Source organism: Lissotriton helveticus, chromosome 5_1 (assembly GCF_964261635.1).
Source record: "Lissotriton helveticus chromosome 5_1, aLisHel1.1, whole genome shotgun sequence".
In the NCBI taxonomy this organism is placed as follows: Eukaryota; Metazoa; Chordata; class Amphibia; order Caudata; family Salamandridae; genus Lissotriton; species Lissotriton helveticus.
In genome coordinates, this window is record NC_136065.1 from 257,940,712 (window position 1) to 257,962,050 (window position 21,339).

Sequence of the window (21,339 nt, forward strand, 5' to 3'; positions counted from 1 at the left end):
GGACCAACTGGGAGGTCGGATATATGAACGCTCTAGGGGCGGACTGGGCCTCATATTGCCGCACTACCCTCCACTTCCTGGGCGCCCCCGCCGCCGAGGATTGATCACTGCTACACGGGCGAGCTACCACCTGCCTGCCACCGCGTATGCTCCCAAGACGCCCTGGACATTGCAATTGAAGCGCGAAGGGGGGACGGGGGCCACTGGGACTTGTTGCACTGCTCATCGGCTGCTACTGCCTCGGCTGGGTGCGCCACGTTGGGGTCCACTGAATCGAGCACCATAGTCTGGCGGAGGGGAACCCTATAACTGTACGCCATTTGCCGGCCCCGATTGGCGCCAACAGGCTGGGCACTATGGGCAAGAACGACGCTAAACAGCCCAAGCTCTCCTTCGAACCCACGGCCGCCAAAAAACCAACACGGGGCACCATGGGATCCAGTGGTGCCCCAGGACCATCGAATGCTGACACATCCTCTACGCCTGTGGCTCCGGAATTGAGACTGCTTATCGACGAGATGCGGCAGGGCTTCGCCACAATCGTGGATAAGGTTGACCGTTTGTCTTCCAGGATGGACGGAGTTGCGCAAAAGATAGAAGTCCACGAGGAGCGGCTGACGGAGGCGGAACGGCGTATTTCCACTGCTGAAGACACGTCCAACACTCACGAAACGCGCCTAACCCGAATGGATAACATCCTTAGAGTGATCGCGGCTAAGAATGAGGAGTTGGAGGCGAGGAGTAGACGCAATAACATCCGCGTCACGGGAGTTCCGGAATCCACCAACACCGGACGGATGGAGGACTATGTGGAGCGCATACTGATTGCCGCAGTAGGTAAAGAGGCCTTCTCCAACCAGTTCATTGTCGAACGGGCACACCGCTCACTGGGCCCGGTCCCCAAACCGGGGGCGCAGCCGCGTCCCATCATCGCACGGTTACTCAACTACCGTGATAGGGATGTGGCGCTAAGAGCAGCCCGTACAAGCCGCAACCTGACCTGCGATGGTGTACAATTCTCCTTGTACCCAGATTTCACACCCTTGGTACAGGACCAGAGGAGAAAATTTCTGGATGTGAAAAAGAAACTGAGAGACCTGCAGGTGGACTATGCTCTCCTCTACCCGGCACGCCTCAGGGTAACTCATCAAGGCCAACAGCACTTCTTTACGAACCCGCAGCAAGCTGAGGACTACGTAAAAAGGCTTCGCGCTACTAGGAGGGACAGGCGTACTGATGAGGAGGATGAGGCAGGGGGACATCCAGCCGACCAGGAGGAATCTTGATGGTGGTCTACTGCTCGGGTTATCGGGGGCTCCTAGTTGAATTACTGATGCTTGCTTCGGAGACTGTTACCCTTGGACACTGGGTCTTCCTGGTGCTACCTACGGAGTCCATGATAACTACTGCCTTGCGTTCTGGATGAGCGGATGACCTATAGAGGGCCTTTGAACATGTTGCCCCGCCACTGGTGCGGTGTTGAGGAAACGCGGACATATGGCGCAGCGGCGATCAGTGGGTACGGCAGACGACATTTGGGCGACAAGCTTTACTTGTATAGTACATTGCCTACCGAGATTGGGGTGTCGGAGGGGTGGAGCCCTCGCAATCGCTTGGGTACTGCACTGCTCGTGCACTACTGGAGCCTGCTTTGGAGAATGCGCCCTGCTTCCGACGGGGCGGCCCTGCCTACCAGTGGCGGCATGAGCAGGTGTTTGCTGGCCATGAAGACTCGATGCTGAGGGATGTATGGTTTGCCCAATGTGCGCCACTGGGGTGTCTAGTGGATTGCGTAGGCTGGTGGCGATACAGGAGGACTGGGGGGGAGTGGATGGAACTAAGGTCGACACCCCCACTCTTCATTGTTGACTTAGCCTGTTGGGCGGCGAGGAGGAGCTATTACGGTGTGATGTCAGGGCTTCAGCTTGCAGGGGTTATATGTGCCAGGCACCACCCCTTCTTCTCTGTCTTTCCCGTATGACATGTGCGGGGCGGGAGGAGAGTGCGGGGGTGTATGGGTGCGTGCCTCTACTGCCCCCAGGAGGGGATGCCCCACATGGTTTAGTTATGGTTCTTGGGTATGGGGATTGGGGTGGTGGGGGGGTTTCTGATACTGGCAAGTTTGGGTTGCTTCAGTGGGTTGGGGGTGGGATGGAGTTGCGAGAGCTGAGATGTTGCACGTGGAGGGGGGGGGTTAACTGTTGGGATGCATGTTGTTGAGAGTGGTAGAGCAATTGAGGTTGAAGTACATGTTGCATGTGCTGGTGCTGGAGATGCGGAATGTGGCTGTGTGGATGGTCGAGCGCAACGATGGTGCATGACACCGGAGAGATTGGTACTGGTTACGCTCCTACGAAGGGCTGGAGAATTGAATATTTGCATGCTTCTAGATTGTGATGACAAGCGCGGGTGATCAAGCCTTGTCTACTGTATCCATATTGTCCTGGAATGTTCAAGGTCTTAATAACCCACGGAAATGTAGGAATGTAATTGCATATCTGGATAGGCATCAGGTGCAAATAGCGATGCTCCAGGAAACCCACCTGAGCCCACGCTGTGTTCCTCGGCTCGCAAGTAGGTGGGCAAACGTGAGAGAATTCTCTTCTTATTCCACTTATTCCAGGGGAGTGGCCATTTTGGTAGCTAAACGGTTGATGTTTCAGAGGTTGGGGGTTCGGGCGGACGGGGAGGGGAGGTATGTGATTCTGTGGGGGAGACTGGGGACCGATGTGATAATGCTTGTAAATTGCTATGCACCTAATGTCGACACACCGGGGTTTTTCTTGACGCTTTGGGGTCATGTGTTAGAGGTCGAGGCCACACACATAGTCTGGGGAGGGGATTTCAACCTCTCGCTGCATCCGGGGATGGACAGATCGGACGGTAGTGGACAATATAACACAAAGGCTAGGGACACTCTACGGGGTATACTTACAGAGGCGGGTTTACTGGATAGCTGGCGACACTTACACCCGGGTACTAAGGAAGGAACCCACTTTACCACATACGCACGCTCATGGGCAAGAATCGACTACTGTTTTGTCTCTCGGGGCCTGGCTGGTGGCATTGTCCAGGCAAAACATCTGCCTCGTACATACTCGGACCATTGCCCTGTAAAGACGGTTGTGGAGATGCCTGGCTATGCCAGGATGCGTCCCCCGTGGAGGCTTTTCCCTTCGGCCCTGCTTGATCCTGTCTTTAAACAGGAACTCGGTGAGGAAATTGAAGCCTTCTTCCCTAGGAACAAGGGTTCTGTCGACGAGGTCGAAACGATATGGGAGGCCTTTAATGTTACCGTGAGGGGTGTCACAATCTCCAAGAGCTGTGGCATACTAAGGGCAATTGTACGTACATTGACTGCTCTTGAAGCGGAACTTAAGGCACTGGAGGCGGAGTTGGTCAGGAATCCTAGCCCTGACCTAGAAGGAGCATTTAGGGCTAAACTGTCGTCCTATGAAGAAGAAGCTGCCAGAGAGGTGAAATTTCGGGGCAAATACTGGACCGCCAGGCGGTACTGCGAGGGTGATAGGCCGGGTAAAGTTTTGGCAGCACTCACGAGGCATCAACGGTTCGCCACACATATCTTAGAAATCACTGATGGAGAGGGCAGGTCCTACCGGGATACTAAGGGGATACAAGACACCTTCCTGCAACATTACCAACGCCTATACTCCACTCAACAGACGAGTGAGGTGGAGTTTGGCGCTTTCCTAGACGATATAGCGCTCTGTTGGCTAAGTGATAGCGACAGGGAATTCTTGGGAAGCCCCTTCGAGGTGGACGAAATCCGGGAAGCGATTATGTCACTCAGTAATGGCAAGGCTGCGGGGCTTGACGGCCTACCGGCCGAATTTTATAAATGCTATATCGACATCATGGCACCAGTACTGAAGGAGGTATTCGAAGAGTCGCTGGAGGTGGGTATACTACCTGGCTCTATGAGGGAGGTGGCGATCACCTCGCTGCTGAAGCCAGGGAAGGACCCAGTGGACACCGATGCCTATAGGCCCCTATCATTGCTAAATTGTGATGCGAAGATTTTGGCGAAAGTGCTTGCAACTAGGCTGTCCCTCCTTATGAATACCCTGGTCTTACCAGATCAATCTGGTTTCGTCCCGGGGAGAGCTACTTCCCATAACCTCCGCACACTGTTCTCCCTCGTCCCCACCATATCGCCCGAGCTCCCGGTCGCTGCTGTGTTCTTAGACGCCACCAAGGCGTTCGACTCGGTGGAATGGGGCTATCTCCTGGCCATATTGGGCAGAATGGGGTTCCCCCGGATATTCATCGCCTGGGTAACACTGCTATACACTTCCCCAGTCGCCAGGGTCATCGTTAACGGTGTGCTGTCGGCGCAGATGCCGATCACGAGGGGAACTAGGCAAGGATGCCCCCTGTCACCCCTGCTCTTTGCCCTGTCGATCGAACAGCTAGCCTGCAGGATCCGGCAACTACATAAGGCCAGCGCCTTTAATTGCAACCAACGGCAGATTGGCATATCCCTCTATGCGGATGACGTCACTTTATATGTGCGACATCCACAGGACCATCTCAATCCACTGCTGAGAGAATTTGTTTTATTTGGTGGTATATCTGGAGTGCACATCAATTGGAAAAAGTCACAGCTCTTCCCCCTCACGGCGTCCGTAACCCGCTTCCCGCTGGATTACCCCTTGGAGTGGTGCGACTCTGACTTGAAATACTTAGGAATTGAGGTGTCGCTCAACAGGGAGGACACGATCCGACTAAACTATGGGGTGGCCATATCCCAATTGACTGACAATGTGACTCGCTGGATGGCCCTGCCACTGTCGATGGCTGGTAGAGCCTCCCTGATAAAAATGGTGGTTCTCCCCCGGTTTCTGTACCTATTCCAGAATATACCTTACTACCCAGGGGCCTATTTTTTTAAACGACTTCGAACTGAATTGCTGCGACTATTCTGGGGGGGCAAGCAGCCGCGCCTCAGCTGGAAAGTCCTCACACAACCATACGACAGGGGAGGATTTGATGTACCAGACCTGGAGGTGTACTACCTCAGTGCCCAGGCTCAGCATGCCTACCATTGGGTTAACCCCACGCCTTTCATGCCCCAAGTTGCTGCTGAGGACTGGATCGTGCACCCGCTGCCACTCAAGGGCATGCTGATGGGTTCGGTGGGAGATATCGAGACGCCGGCTAACACTGTCACCTGTACTATTGACTCGTGGCGGAGAGTGACGAAGTTGCTAGGAGCTCCTATGCTCTACTCACCGGCAATGCCCCTCGCATACCACCCGAAACTTTCGCTGTTAACGGAACGTGGATTCAGATCCATGTGCACCCGTGTACATCTTAACACCTGGGGCGATTTATTTCAAGCTGGACGGTTCCGCACCAAGGAACAGATTTTCCTGAACACCCCGCCGACGCCAATGGAGGTGTTCTATTATATTCGGCTTCGCCAGGGTATGAGGGATATACTCCCCAGCTTCCCGGAGGAACCGGGCACGGTCCTGCCTATGCATATATTGCTGGTGTCGGACGGCAAACATTTGGTGTCGAAATTGTATGCCGCCATTCGAGAGCAGCGTCCCCCTGTCCTGGCCAAGGCGCGAGCTGCCTGGGACTCTGAACTGCCCACGGCACTCACCGATGACCAATGGAAATATTGCTGCTCAGTCACGGCCAAAATCTCCTCCAGCTGTAGACTGAAAATTATTCACTACAAGTTTGTACAGCGATACTACTACACTCCAGTTCGGAAGTTGCGTTTTCACCTTTCGGACGATGATAGATGTGCGAGATGCCGGGCGGAGGGCGCAGATTTCCTCCATCTGGCTTGGGAGTGTGGAGCTATTCAGGCATACTGGGAACAGGTGCATGCTGCGCTCCAAGTAATGATAGCTGGTCCTCTTCCCAGTGACCCTGTGGTGATGCTGCTGGGCTACACCAGGGATGTGCCCAAGGCTGACCGCCGATATGTTGATGTTGCGTTGCTACTTGCAAGGAGAAGAATTGCGTGCAGATGGGGTAGGGGACGGGCGCCAAAATTTAAGGAGTGGTTGGACGATCTCACGTACTGCCAGGATCAACATGGCGTCTACGCAGAGCTGATGCCCGCCCGTTGTAAACCCAGCGACTTTTGGTCCCCCTTGCAGGTGTACTGGTTGTCTCAGACAACTCACAGCGACTCCTCCGGAGATGATGAGTCGATGCCAGGCCCGTGAGCGTGCATAGATACCCCACACCACACACACCACACTATTTGTCACACGTTGGAATGAGCCTGATCTGCCCTGCCTGGGGAGTGATGAGATGACAGCCGTTGGGGTGACGCTGAGAAGCCCGGCAAATGTATGATACACTCAGCGTTGCTTGCACGACCGTTCGCTCCTCCTCTTCCACTACTTTGAAGTGGTGGGCCTGGGGGAGCGCTTAAACGTGATGGTCCCTACGGTCGCGAGTCGCTGGGGATGGCTGATGTGCTGAAGAGCGCTGGGCCCTGATCTGGGATGCACCCTATGCTGATCACTCCCTCACTGACTACCATTGGGTTACTTGACGGAACAGCGCTCGCTTGCTGCACATACGACACGATATTATACAGGGGGGTGTAGATAGATAACCAATTGATACCGAGACGGACGTGGGTTGACGTAACCAGCGGTCTTTCCCACCCCGCTTGCCGAGATGCCTATGTATGTTAGATTGGGACTATACATCCGCAACATGCGCCCCTGGTTTTATAAGGGGGGTGGGGCTTCAGGAGTTGATGTATCTCATTCCAGGACACTATAAGTACTGCATGCACAGAACCAGCCCTTGTAAAGATGATTTTTTTGTCCATTGTGTGTACCATGCACAGTAATGTATTGTATTATTAATGCTATGATCTTCATGCCTCTGTGTCGAATGCCACTAATAAAAAAGGTTTAATAAAAAAAAAAAAAAAAAAAAATAGATGGTGGAGACTAATTATATATAATTTACTATTCCTACTCCATTCTACAGTAATTAGGAATACTTTAGCACACTATTTACATATACTTTTAAATTGCCACTCCAAGGAACATAAAATGCATGTATATATATGTTTCTTTTAATAAAAATCCATACCTTAAACACTATATACAATAACGAAATTTAAAAAATATTCATTTCTAATTAATAATTTTTATTTTCACAATTCAAATGTAGTATAATATACAAAACTGTACAGCAATATAAATAGTTAACCATTTTACTCACTCCATACACTCAACAAACAAATATACTTATTCCGAATGTGTAAATATAAAAAAAAATGTAAAAAAATAAATCATATTATTTATATAAAAAAATTTGTTAAACATATTTTAAAATAGAACAATCTAGTAAAATGTAAATTAAAAAATTTCGCAATTTATTAGAAATTTTTTGCGAAATTCGAAATTTTAATTTTGTATTTAATGTACATATTGGTTTTATAAATGTTTTGACATTTTTAAAACAAAAAATTTTAAAAAAATGTATGTAAATTATAAAAAACAAACTTTTTTTAATTTTTACATTTTTCAAAAAAAATTTAAATTTAAAAGACTTTTTTAATGTATAATTATTGAACATTTTTAATATTTTTCTCTTATTTAAATATATTTATTTAAAAACATTTTGTATATTATATTATTTTTAAATAATTATTATAAAATAAAATCTATATCAAATATCAAATTTATAAAAATATATATTTGAAAACATAATTTTAAAATTTTGAAATATTTAGAAACATTTTTTTTTAATAATTTTTAAATGTTTTTTTAAATTTTATATATTTTTTAATTTATATCAAAAAAATCTTTATATTTATTTTTAAAACACTCCCCACCCTTATCCCCTATAAACCCAACATCCCGCTCCTAAATTTATATATCAATTGATTAATTGTTATATAAAATTTAGATTTTAATTTTTTTAATTTATACATTCTCTAATTAATATAAAATATCTGCTATTTAATATTTATAATATATACATTTTTAATACACTCCCCACCCTTATCCCCTATTAACCCAACATCCCGCTCCTAAATTTATATATGTTTTATTTATTTTTTTAAATTATATTTTATAGGTACACATTACTATTAAATAATAATAAATATTACTAATTATTACACAACAATAACACATATTACTACATAATTATTACTATATATTTTATTTCGATATTTTTACTATTTATCGATATTTCTTTACAACGATATTTTTACTTAGATATTTTTGTTATCGATATTTCAACACACATACTTATTACGATATTTGTGACATCGATATTTGTGATTCCGATATTTTTCATCATCGATATTTTAACTTCGATATTATGTCACTTCGATATTAAAAGTTCGATATTATGTCTCAGTACCGTTTTGGTACACAATAAAAACTGTCCCAAACTATTCCCTTTGTCTTACCTATTTACATCTCAATGCTGTGGTGTGGTCAGTCTTTATCCACTGTTTCACTACTGCTCCTACAGTGCAGTCCAATCCTGAGAAAAGTTTCCATCTGTCAAATCTCATGTTTCATCTTTTTCTACATGTGGCCTTTCAAATACATTGTCATCCTCTGAGCTGCTGTTTTATGATTTGTGGATATGTATTCTCGTTCAATAAACTCAGTTTCAGGTTATTTTGTCTCAGAAAAACCGGAGACTTTCATATTCACGTACTCATTAAGTGGAATGAATTATTATTGGTGTTCAGTGCTCATACCTACACCTTTTGGAGAGTCACAAAAATAGGTAACAGTACCATGAATTACTAATAGGATTCCCACACATTGGGGCAGATTTACAAGCCCCTTGCGCCACTTTTGCGTTACTTTTCCCATGTTAAAAGTGACGCAAAGGTGGCGCAAGGGGCTTGTAAATCTGCCCCATTGCATTTAAGGTATTAACACAATTTGTAGGTTAGACTGGTGTGCACAAAACAGAAATAGTGTTTCCACAGGTTTTTATGACATTTGCATGAGTAGTGTGTCAACGTAAAAATGTACAAGACATGATTGTATTCTACTGGAACATTTTAAGGTGACTAAATGAATGATCAAAGTATGTAATGATTACTGTATGGACAAAAATATATAATATAAGTCCATTCAAAAAAATGTGGAATTAGCTCAAGCTTTTGTTGTTGATAAAAGAATGAGATTCTACATGTTGCAATGATGTATTACTTTGTCATAAATGCAGTCTTAGCCCCTTTCATCACACTAAACACTACTTTTACGTGGATCTGGCCTTATCTAAATAAAGGTGCCACTGCAGTCATGTGTTTTATAGAGACTATGATTGCACTTGTGAAATCTGTACATTAATTTTCATAGTTTGTCATTCATAACAATTCTTTCTGACTTTTTCTGTTGCCTATAGAGCCTGCCTCCTAGTGCAGTGGATGGTGAAAAGGGCACAAAGGACACAGTAAGTAGTTTTATTCTCGAATATATACTGCTCTTATGATAACAGTCTAAAACATTTCCCAATTCTTTGAAACTAAATGGCATCAGCTTAGACTTCCTAAAAGTAGAATTAATTGATTAATTGTTCATATTGTTAAGTATCTCCAGTTAAAAAGCGATTCAATGTAATTCATGCTCATTTTCTTCCTCTTCGCAACCTAAAAGAAGCTCACTGATTTAGCTCTTAATTCCAAATCTCTCAATCTCTATCTCTTAACTTGTCTATTTTATCATTGCGTCCTTTTCTAGAAATCTAATATTTTCAACAATGATTTATATACTGTAGTATACAAAAAAGTGATGGCTAGAACGCTTGAACTAATTTCAGCTATTGTTAATTACTCGGGCTGAGTCTCAGTCAATCGTTATTTTGCAAATCACTGGGTTTAATGTGAATTAGCATGGTGGAAAAAAGAATGATAGGTTGGAATTCTACACCAAGCGACTGCCAGTGGTTAGACTAATTGCAATCATTCCTTCCATCATATTTTATGTTATGTATATACTGTTACAATTTTGAGACTACTCATACACCTATCCATTTCCCGCCACCCAAATGTATTTCTTGTGGAATGGTGTTCCCATAGCTCTATTTCTTAAAATTATTTTCTGACTTGCATTTATGACTCCATCCCAAATGTAACGAGGTAAGGGACATTAGAAACCCAGTGACCACATTAGATAAACTTCAATGATTTGTGAAATCCAAATGCAAAATTATACCACACAGAATTTTATTTTGTTGCAAATGTTAGTTCTTTTTTTGTTTCTTCCAGGTACCTACAACAAATGTTGCTTACCAGAAGCCGGATCAGACAATTGAGGAAAAACCACTTGAAGAGGTTAGTATAATCAGTCTGTTGATATATGTTTGTGAAAAACTCAAGAATATCCTGTTTGGTACCGATCTTGATCATGCTTACCATGCTTAGAGGACTAGAGATACCCTTTGTCCATTATCAATGAGAGACGAGGGCCTGGTTCCAAAGTTAAATTTTCCACACTCACGACCATCTTTGTTTTGCTGAGGCACACATTTCAGAGTCATTTAAGACTAAAGTCTTGTGCTCAGACTGTGGTACTTAGAATGATCTGTTCCTGGCTATTCCCTTCACATGCTCACCCCTCTGTTCACTGATTTAGGCAGCCATTATTAATTATTTAATTATTTGCTCCTTTAGTCAAGTCCACTCCTCAGACATGAAGTACCATCTCTCCAAGGTCCTTTTTCGTCTTTTCCATGATGCAGCCTTTTAAACAAATTCGCTTCCTCATATATATAAATCATCCCTGCCATTTATCTGTGATTCTTGAATATGTATTTGCTGTTTCATAAACCCAGTTTAAAATATTTTGCCATAGTATATTTACAATTGTACATTTTGGGTAATGAGTTTATAGTGCTGTTCATTTTGTTTACTGTGCCTCCTAAAATTCCTATAGAAATTCATGAAAGTGACCTGCACAACCACAAATTTGTAACAAAATGCCCACCCAAGGTATCCAAGGTATTAACATATTCATAGTTTAGAATGGGGAGTACCTTGGAGAGGGTGTGTTTCTGCAACTTTTTCTGACATTTAAAAGTGTTTAATGTCGGGTCACCCTGAAAGGCACATCCACTAAAGAGCACTCGCTCTTCTCATTCCTGCGTCCAGTGTGGTACCACAGAACCCATTTTGGAGATTATACTTCCTTCTCGCAGAACTCGGTCATTGTCCTGCGAACCTGCAGCCTAGTCAGGTGTGTTCCACTGGGGAGGTCATCCGCTGACCTGCCTCAATCACCTACCTGACGCTAGGCGACGGGGTCTGAATACCACCCTCCGCAGGGTGCTGGAAGGTGGTGGGTAGGCATGCCTGGAATGCTGGAACCCAGAGCTGTGTGCTGTGGAGTGTGGCTGGGGCAGGCCTGCAATAACCATTCGGGCCACTGGAGCTGCCTCTATGCGATATCCTGCAGGCTACAAGCCTACTACCTGGGACCTGATTAGGCCTAGCAGCGGTGAGATTTTGGGCATCTGTCATAGGGGTTGGAGTGGCAAAGCAAGGGGAGAGGCTGCCCATCCTGATTTGGGTGCTGCTCTGGCTACCGCAGTCTTGTGGATGCAGCTGTGATGCACAGGGGCTGCTGAGGCATGCTGACTCGCTGCAAGGTATGCGGACCACTGTGTGATTAAGGACAGACGCCTGCCTCAACATAGGGGACTTGGATCGAGTCAACTGTCCCGTGGCACTGCGGGCTGTATCCGCGCTTACAGGTGAGCCATTCCTGCTATTTTGCCACAGTGAAATCTGAGGCTAGTATATTTATGAGCACTCATTATAGGGAATGAGTTAATAGTGTTATGTTATGTTAAAATAATTTCTACCGCGCATGGTCACCAGTCGGTTTCATGGCGTTCATAGACAAATTGGAGGAGACAAGCAGCGAGAAGTATTCGTAGGCTAGCTGGAAGAGATGCGTTTTAAGTAGCTTACGGAAACAAGTGTAACTGGGAGAGAGACGGATTGTAATCGGAAGGGAGTTCCAGATTGTGGGGGCGAAGAAGGAGAAGCAGGAGCCTCCGTCCTTTTTACGTTTGAACCTGCGGACGATTAGGAGATTATGTGTGGAGGACCGGAGATGCCTTGAGGGAATGTGACGCTTGAGGATGAGGGAGGTGAAAGCTGGGGAAAGGGCGAAGAGTGACTTAAAAACAGTGCAGCCCAGTTTGAAAATGCATCGAGAGGCAACTGGAAGCCAGTGCAATCGCCTCAACAGAGGCGAGACGTGTTGGTGCTTGGGCTGTTGAAAGACCAATCAATCAGAAAGGGATACGAGGGGAAAGAAGGCTATATAGGGCGGTCCCCCACTCAACAAATCTGAAACAAGAAGCCCTATTCAGCCTGCATGCTGTAAATCTCAGACTCCGTAACTCAAGGGGCCATGCCTCCTATTGGCTCACCAAGCGGCCAGATCAGGCCAGTACTGTGTTACAGGTCCGGACATGCCTTAAAACATACAAACAACACTGTGCACAAGGTACAACACATAAAGAAAATATGTGTGAGAGCAAAGAAAGTACCTCACGGACGTGACACCCGAGGGGGTTCCCGGTCTGAGAATGACCGGTCTACCCACTTCTCATCATCGGTTACTTTCCTTGCTAGGAGGATGAAAAAAGTGCAGAAAGATGTGCACAAAACAGGATAAAGAGACAGAAAGGGAGTGTACAAATACACTACCTAGTAGGACAGAGAAAAGTGTTCAGGAAAACATTTTTGACAAGTACCTACACCCAACACCAACAGACATAAAATATAAAAAAGTGAGGTTTGGCTGGCTGAATCGATTTTATTCTGGTGCTGCCAAACTGCACTGTTTTTAAAATTGGGTTAAATTGATACCATTCGATGTTGTAACTGGACCAACATGTTTCATTGCCTTGTCATTGGCAATTTCATCAGGGCAAATGGTTGGGTCTCTTATTCTTAATCCTCCATTTGGAAACCTTGTGCTCGCAAATACTGGGTATACCGTCGAGCATTAAAAGGACGGCGTGTCAAACGATCACGGGTCCGTCTTGGAGACTCCTCAATGTGAGTCACCACAGCCGAGTCCCTCCGGCGCTTCCGACGTCTCACCTGTTGAAAGACCAGTCTGGCCACCTGGTTTTGTACCAGCTGAAGCCGATGAAGGTGGTAAGCAGGGATACCCACGTACAGGGAGTTGGCATGGTGAAGACGGGAGGTGACAAGGGCCATGATGACAAGTGTAAGAGCCTCAGTAGTGAGAAACCTGCGAATTTTGCAGATCCTGCGCAGATGGTAGAAGCAGGAAGAAGTAACAGCATTAATTTGAGGCCTCATAGATAAATCACTAGAGATGATAACACCGAGGCTTTTCACCGTATTGACAGGACAGGGTGGGGGGCCAAGGGAAGGAGGCCAGAAGCTGGAGCTCCAGGGGTTGGAGGACCCTCCTGTCAGCACCAACTCCGTCTTACTGGGATTGAGCTTCAGCTGGCTGAAATGCATCCACTCCGAGATGGCAAGCATAGTTAATTGATAGTTGGCACAGGAAAAAGGGGAGGAGTCGATAGGAAAAATTAACTGTAAATCATCCGCATAATTAAAAATAGTGACAGGGGTATGATGGAAAGAAGCTATAAGGGGTTGCATGTAGAGATTAAATAAGAGGGGCGACAGAGCAGAACCTTGAGGGACACCACAGGAAAGTGAAGAGTAGGGGGCAGAAAAAGTGGATAAATGAACCGACTGGGAGAGCTGGTGCAGGAAGGAACTGATCCATGTTAAAGCCAGGCCCTGGATGCCCGCGTTTCTGACACGGTCGATCAAGATGGCATAATCGACCGTGTCAAAAGCAGCCGACAGGTCTAATAGGACAAGAGCTTGAGCCAGGTTCTTATCGGCGCCTTGTCTCAGCACATCCATTACAGCCACGATGACAGCTTCCGTAGAGTGGACTGGTCTAAACCCGGCTTGCTGGTCATCTAAAAAAGAAGACTCTTCAATGAAAGTGCTGAGGCAGCGGGTGACATAAGTCTCCAGAACCTTCCCCAGATAGGGAAGGAGGGAGATTGGCCGATAGTTACTCAGGACAGATGGATCAGCGCCGTGCTTTCTGAGTATAGGAACAACAACCGCCAGTTTGAAAGCATCAGGGACAAAACCTGTGGCAAGCGAGTTGTTGAGGAGTGCTAACGGGGGGGCACGGACAAGCCAAAAAAGCGGCTTTCAGAATTTGAGGGGGACAGCAGTCATTGGGGGAACCTGAACTGACCGCATGTAGTAAATAAGTGAACTCTGTCAGGGAGATGGGGGGACACTCATTAAAACAGCAGAGATTCATGGGAGGTAAGGAACAGGCAGTAAATGAGGAGGGAAGAGGGATATTGTTTTTGATGGTGATGATCTTATCAATAAAAAAAGAATTGAGGGAGTCACAAAGGGCCTGTGAAGGTTGGGGTTGAACAGTGACGTGGTTGGGTAGGGAGAGTTCTTCTACAATAGAAAAAATATCCTTGGTTTTGGAGGCTGAGCTGAGAATTTTTTGGGAAAAGTGGGAAGTTTTGGCCGATAAAATAGATTTTTTGTAAAGTTTTAGTAAATCAACATAGACAGTTTTAATAGGGGGTCATAGTTATGCCTCCAACGGCGCTCAGCTTGTCTGAGAGCTAATTTGTCCAGTTTTAGTTGGTCTGTGAACCAGCGCTGAGCATCGTGCGGGCGTTTAGTTTTAGTGGTTCTTAGCGGGGCAACCACGTCACTCGCCTGTTTTAACCATTGGTCGAGGACGTCTGTTTGGGTGAATGTCATGGGCATGTCACTGGGGGTTGTGGTGAGTAAGATGGAGTGGAATTCAGAAATATTTTGCTTCCAGTTCCGTGCAGTGAAGTTGGTAGTGAGTAAGGGGCGCTGGGGCAGAACAAGCTCCAGTGAGAAGGAAATAAAAAAGGGATCCGACCAGGTGCAGGGATAGACTAGGGGAGGGGAGATGTCAAGATTGGCCGTCCATACTTGGTCGAGAGTGTGGCCTTTAGTATGGGTAGCCACTGAAATGTGCTGTTTACAGTTCAAGCCAAGCAACAAATCTGTGAATTCTGTAGAGAGACTGCTTTCCCGGGGATCCAGCGGCCAGTAGTTAAAATCGCCAATAATGAGGATTTTGGCAGAGTTAATAACTAACCGAGAGATGAGGTCGCCAAATTGATGGGGGAAAAGAGACATGCTATCAGGGGGACGATAAACAAGAACACAGATAAAGGAGAACTTGGGAGAAATGAATTTCAGCATAAGGATGTCGGTGTTGGGGATGGTAGCAGTTTCCAGATTTGTAAAATTGTATTGGGAGCGGATGATAGCAGCTACCCCCCCACCCATTCTGCCCGCTGCCCTATTGGACTGTAAGATGTAGGGGGCAGAAAAAGTGGATAAATGAACCGACTGGGAGCGCTGGTGCAGGAAGGAACTGATCCATGTTAAAGCCAGGCCCTGGATGCCCGAGGGGATAGCGGCGAGGATGTCGGGGGTAGAGTCATCCGTTAACCAAGTCTCCGAGAGGAGAAGAATATCGATATTACTGTTGTCCAGCAGTTGGTAGATTTCAAGCTGATGCTTAGCCAGCGAGCGGGTGTTAAGGTAAACAACTGAGATAGAGTGGGAAGCTGGTGGGCCGTCAGCAGGTGGCAAGGTGGAGGAGTTGTTACAGATGATGGGAATACGCACGTCGAGTGTACTAGAGGGGGAGCAGTGAGGTTTCAAGATGCCGCAGTCTTGAGCAGTGCTGACGGCGCGGAGCTCAAGGGGGCCGGGAGGGAGAACAGATCCTTGGAGGAATACGTAAAGCAATGAGCATAGAGGGTGGCCGCTGGACGCGGCCGGCCGTGGACGGGTGCAGACGGGCTTAGCTTAGGCGCAACTTTGGCGCGAAGTCGGCGCTCCCGCTGCGCTCGTCCGCTGCGCTTCCGCCAGGCCGCCATATTATACTGGTCGGGAAGTGAGCCACTAGACCGCTAACCTGCAAAGTGGAGAGGCAGGGCGGAAGTGGTGTCAGGAGCAGGACGTGGCGCTCGGCTGAACGACCCTCCGCACAAACGGCACAATGCCGGGGCGGAACGGGGTCAAGAGCGTAAGGAAGCAGGTAGGTAGGTTGCCAAGCCCAGTACCCAGAAACACAGAACATTGAACAAATTAGCGCTAGCAAAATAAATTTATAACACAGCTAGTAAAATCAGCTATAAAATCAGCAGCGAGACGAGCACACACCCGCAGCCTGAATCGCCGCGTTTGTGTGGTAAACAATAGTGGTGTTTACTATTCATACCATGAATTTTTAGATTCGCTTTGGGATTCATATGAAATGAGTGACAGTACCACAAATTCAGATATTAACACAGTCATAGCTCAGAATGGGGATTTCCATGCAGAAAGAGAATTCCCACAAGTTTTGAAGACATTTCAAAGTTCGAACGTTCCATGTAAACATGTACAAGACAAAAGTGATTTCAGTTTGAGTAACCTAAATGGGCTACCCGGTGAATTACGGCATAATATATCTAAAAACCCTCATCATCAAACATTCTACAATGCCAACTGATGAGATTGTTAGAGATGTAGGAGGGTGCAAATAGAACTTGATGCCTTTGATAAGGGCGTCTGAGAAAAAGAGAAGAAGACCCGGTCACCAGTTTTTATTCTGCTATCTTTTTTATTTAGAGCAGAGGCATATACTGAGGTATTTAATCCTTAGATATGCATTTTTTATTATAAATGGGTAAAGGAGAAAAATTATTTCAGTTTATACTTAATTATGACAGTCCGAAGGATTACTCACTGTCCTGCACATAGACACATATAGTTACATGCAAATACAAACATACATTGCTATACATTACAAAAAAAGTGTGAAACATTCATAACGATTTCAACCTAAGATTTCAACAAATAAGGTTTTTTCTTTTGTGGGAGTACCCTGTCCACAATTTCTATATCAGGCCACTGAAATGCTTATTTATCAATATTCCGACCTGATGGGCGCAAAGGCAAATGTTACAATGCAAATTCAGTTTATGTTTAATTGTGTTCAAAACAAAGCCTTATGCGCCACCAAAAGACATTCGAATTTAGAACGAATGAGAAGCCTGTAAGCCGACGCGTTTCTGAGCCTGTCTCTCTGCTTGTTCAGGCTCTTCCTCAGGGCTTCGGGGCTGGGTACCTATGTAAATATAAGCAGGGGGCTTATTAGAAATTGGACCCTTACTACTGTTGTCACTAACTTGGTTCGGCTTCAATTGTCATTACCTTGTTGCTCAATTTGAAACTTCGTGTGTTCAATCTCTTGTGGGACTCCTTGTATTCTGCAATAAAAGCAGTGATATAGGGTCTGTTTCTTACCAATGTTTGTGTTGTGATACTGTTTATTAACAATAATGGGAGCTTCACTCACGTGGTTATCAGGCAGAGCGTTTTCGAATAAATTGTGGATTTCAGAATGATTTGTTGACTGTCGCCAGAGCTGAAATGTCAACAGACATATGGTTTTAATATTCTCTGAAAAAGTGTAAAGCGGGCGCCTCACAATGCTCAACAGGCCAAAGAACATGTCAGCACTTACTTATTGATACTCAGTTGGGCGCGGAGCGCCTGGCTTGTGGGGGCCTGGGGCGCCACCTCTTGATTTTTGATTGTTCCTGAGGGGTGTAAGTAACGTTGCGTTTTAGAAGGACAATTACTTAAACGTCATTTACATTTTCTGATGTTAAAATTAAAAAGTGAGCACCTACTTGCACTCTGTATCAGGATGTACCGGACGCCAGGCCTCTGCTGAACGGGGCGTTACACAATTCTGTGTTCGTTCCGGATATGCAATTAATTGCTAGAAATGATAAACGGAACGGGAGTCTTAGTGCTAAGATGTCCTGATGTTTGAGAACGGTATCTAATTAACGCGCTTGGAGGGCATTTACCTGTAAAGTCTTTGCGATACGCCGCTGTCTGCTTCGGATTCCTCTGGTGAGTGAAAGCTCAAGTCTCACGAGAACATTGGATTTAAACATGTGACTTCATGATTCTGGGACTTGTAGTCCAGAACGTGCTTCTCGGTGTTACGGTGGTCTAAACTACCTGCGACCCAGTTACTGATTTTGGCATTCAGTATGTTCATTCAGCCCTGCACTCACGCAGTCGTATTTTAAAATTAAATATGCTTCTCTTTTGGATAGTAGTTCTTCCACATTACCTCCTCTAGTCGGGACTTTAATTTTTGATAGCACAGACCACCTCAAATCTTTTTCTGTGTGCCCGAGGTCGATGCAATGTTGTACCATCGGTGCATTGAGGACTTTTTGTTTGATCCTAGATCTGTGTTGAGCCAATCTTTGTGAAACTTGTTGCGTAGTTTTTCCAATGTAGAGTTTGTCGCACGGACAAATAATTACATAAACTACATTTTTGCTTTTGCAGTTTGTGAATTCCACATGGGTCCATCTGTTACTATGATGGTCAAAGGTGGAGCCTTCAATGGTGTTCGTACATGAAATGCAGTTACCGCATTTATGGTGTCCTTTGACTGGGTCCAATTTCCACAATGTGGGTAAATCTTTTTTTGGTTGCACCATGCCCAGGTCCGCTCGGATTATTTGTTGTCCGATGTTTTTGTTCTTTTTTAGGGCGAACAAGGGCTTTGGAAAAGGTATATCTAAATTGGACAACAAATGCCAGTTTTTTAATACAATGGCCTTGAATTTATTAGTGAGTGGGCCAAACGTGGTAACACAAACTAATTGTTCTAGGGTTTTTTTTTCTTTTTTGGTAAGCAACACATCTCTAGGCGTGAACCATGCGCGTTTGGTGGCATGTTTCAACATTTTTTTCGGGTATCCTCTTTTGGTCAATTGGTCACACAGTATTTGTGCGTGTATTTCATAGTCCTCTTTTCTCGAACAGTTACGTCTAATTCGTAACAATTGGCTGTAGGGTAGGTTTGATTTCAAACTTTTCGGGTGATAACTTCGGTAATGTAGAATCGTGTTTTTATCAGTTTGTTTGCGATATAGGGTGGTGACTAGCTTACCATCCTCATGTAGCACTTCCACATCCAAAAAGGTTAAGCGATTATTGCTGCTGGTCATGCTGAATTTTATGTCCTGGTGTCTGTTATTTAGCCATTCATAAAACTCATTCAGTTGTCCCTCAGTTCCTTTCCACTGACACCAGATATCGTCAATATAGCGATACCATCGGTCGATGAGTATGCTATATGGATTTTGTCGGTAGATGAAACGTTCTTCATACAGTGACATGAAGAGCACCGCCATTTCTGGGGCATAAGGACACCCCATGGCGGTGCCCTTCACCTGCATGTAAAAGGTGTCCATAAATCTGAAATAATTACGTTTGAGTGCCAGGCTTGCCAATTCTATGATGAATTTAGTTGGCACTCTATGGGGTCTTGGCCGTGTTTCTAGGTAAAATTCTATGGCTTCTAATCCCTCCTCTTGGGGGATTTGTGTATATAAAGAATTGACGTCAAAAGTGACCATCAATTCCTTCGTGTCATCAAAAGGTGTGGTTTCTATTTTTGTGATGAAGTCAGTAGTGTCCTTAATATATGATTTTACTTCACACATGAATGGTTTTAGGAATACGTCGACATATTTTGCCAGCGGTTCCAGAATCGAATCACACCCGGAGACAATCGGTCTTCCGGGTGGATGTTCTAAGTTTTTATGAACTTTAGGCAAAAAGTAAATTACCGGAGTTCGTGGATTTCGCTTGTTCAAGAAGTCGAATTCTTTTGGGCCCAAGATTCCATCATCTAAACCCTGTTTTATTTTGGTTAGAATTTCATTTTGGATTGTAAAGGTCGGATCATTTGTTAGCTTCCTGTACCATTCTGTGTTGCCAATCTGACTATTAGCCTCATCAATGTATTTTTCTTTTTGCCACACCACCAAGGCTCCCCCCTTGTCGGCCGGCTTGACCACTATTGATGTGTCAGTGCTGAGTTGTTTAATGGCTGACTGCTGTTCTTTTGTAATATTTCGTCTGAGGTAGTTCTTCTGTTTACCTAACTGCGTGATAAGGGCGTCGACATGAGCGGCAGAACTATACTATGATTTCTGCTTGACCTAAACAAGATAATAAAAATTAATTTTCAGAAACGATGTAGAATTAGCATTAACTGTTGTTGGTGATAAAATGATTATCTTCCATATTATGTAATGCTGTATTATTGGTTCACAAATGTAGTATAATACCCTTACAGCATGTCCAACACCGCTTTTATATGGGTCTGCCTTTGTGGACATAAGGACACCACTGCACTTGATTTGGTCAGAGAGACTAAAAATGCACCTGAGAAAACTTTCAATAATTACCATAGTTTGTCTTTCATGGAGAACTCTTTCTGACTATCTCTTTTACCATTAAAGTCAGTCTCCAACTGTAGTGGATAGGGAAAAGGCCATGAGGGGCATAGTAAACAGATACTTCTCTAATCGTTATGCTGGTTTTATACTAAAATCTAACATTGTTCCCAGTTCAGTGTAGATTAAGTGGCTCAGAGAGGATTTATTAAAAACTGAGTACAATTGCATGGCTGCTCACCTTGTTGCATATTGCTACTCTAAAGGTCATTCACTGTCATTCATGCATATTTCATCCCCCTAACTCCCCTTTACTCTTAACTCCTTTACCTCTATATACCATACTTCACCCCTTCACGTAACCCCTGATTCACCACTTTTGCGCTTTATCCCCAGTTGGTATATAATAGTATTGTATACTTTTTCCAGGTTGTCATGAGCTTTCCATGACATCTGCTATTTTCAAAAATGATTGTATGCCAAGACAAGTCTTGGTGTTCTCATACAGTTATCCATTTCCCATAAGTGGAATTACATTTTTGCAATGGTATAGACATACCTCCATTTCTTAAAATTATTGTTTGGGCTTCACTCATGTCTCTGTCACCAATGAAAAAAGGTCAAAGGCATCAGACAACCAGTATTCATCACAGATCAATTTTGATGGATTTGTGAAAGTAAAGTGGATATAAGGAGCACACCTAATTGAGTCTTGTTGTAAATGTTAAGAGTATTTTTTTTTGTTTCCTCCAGCCACCACCTCCTGATATTGCCATCCAGAGGCCGGATCAAGAAACTGAGGACACATCAATTAAACAGGTTAGCATACTCAGCCTGTTGAAATGCATTTGTGCAAATCTTAAAGATGTCATGTTCGGCACTGAGGCACTGCTGCTTATCACACAAAGAGAGAGGTAGGGACACATTTTGACCATCATCTACCACAGACAAGGACCTGGTTCCCTTGGTTCCTTTGTTAAATTCTTTATTGTA

General features: G+C 44.9%; 1 protein-coding gene across 1 annotated transcript in view; it reads left to right on the forward strand.

The window, feature by feature from the left end:
* Nucleotides 1-21,339, forward strand: part of LOC144752438 (uncharacterized) — a 408,565-nt gene that overhangs the window by 125,146 nt on the left and 262,080 nt on the right. Inside the window, exon 18 of the mRNA XM_078640369.1 lies at nt 21,100-21,165. Coding sequence (XP_078496495.1) covers nt 21,100-21,165 — 66 coding nt within the window. The remainder of the gene's footprint in view (nt 1-21,099; nt 21,166-21,339) is intronic.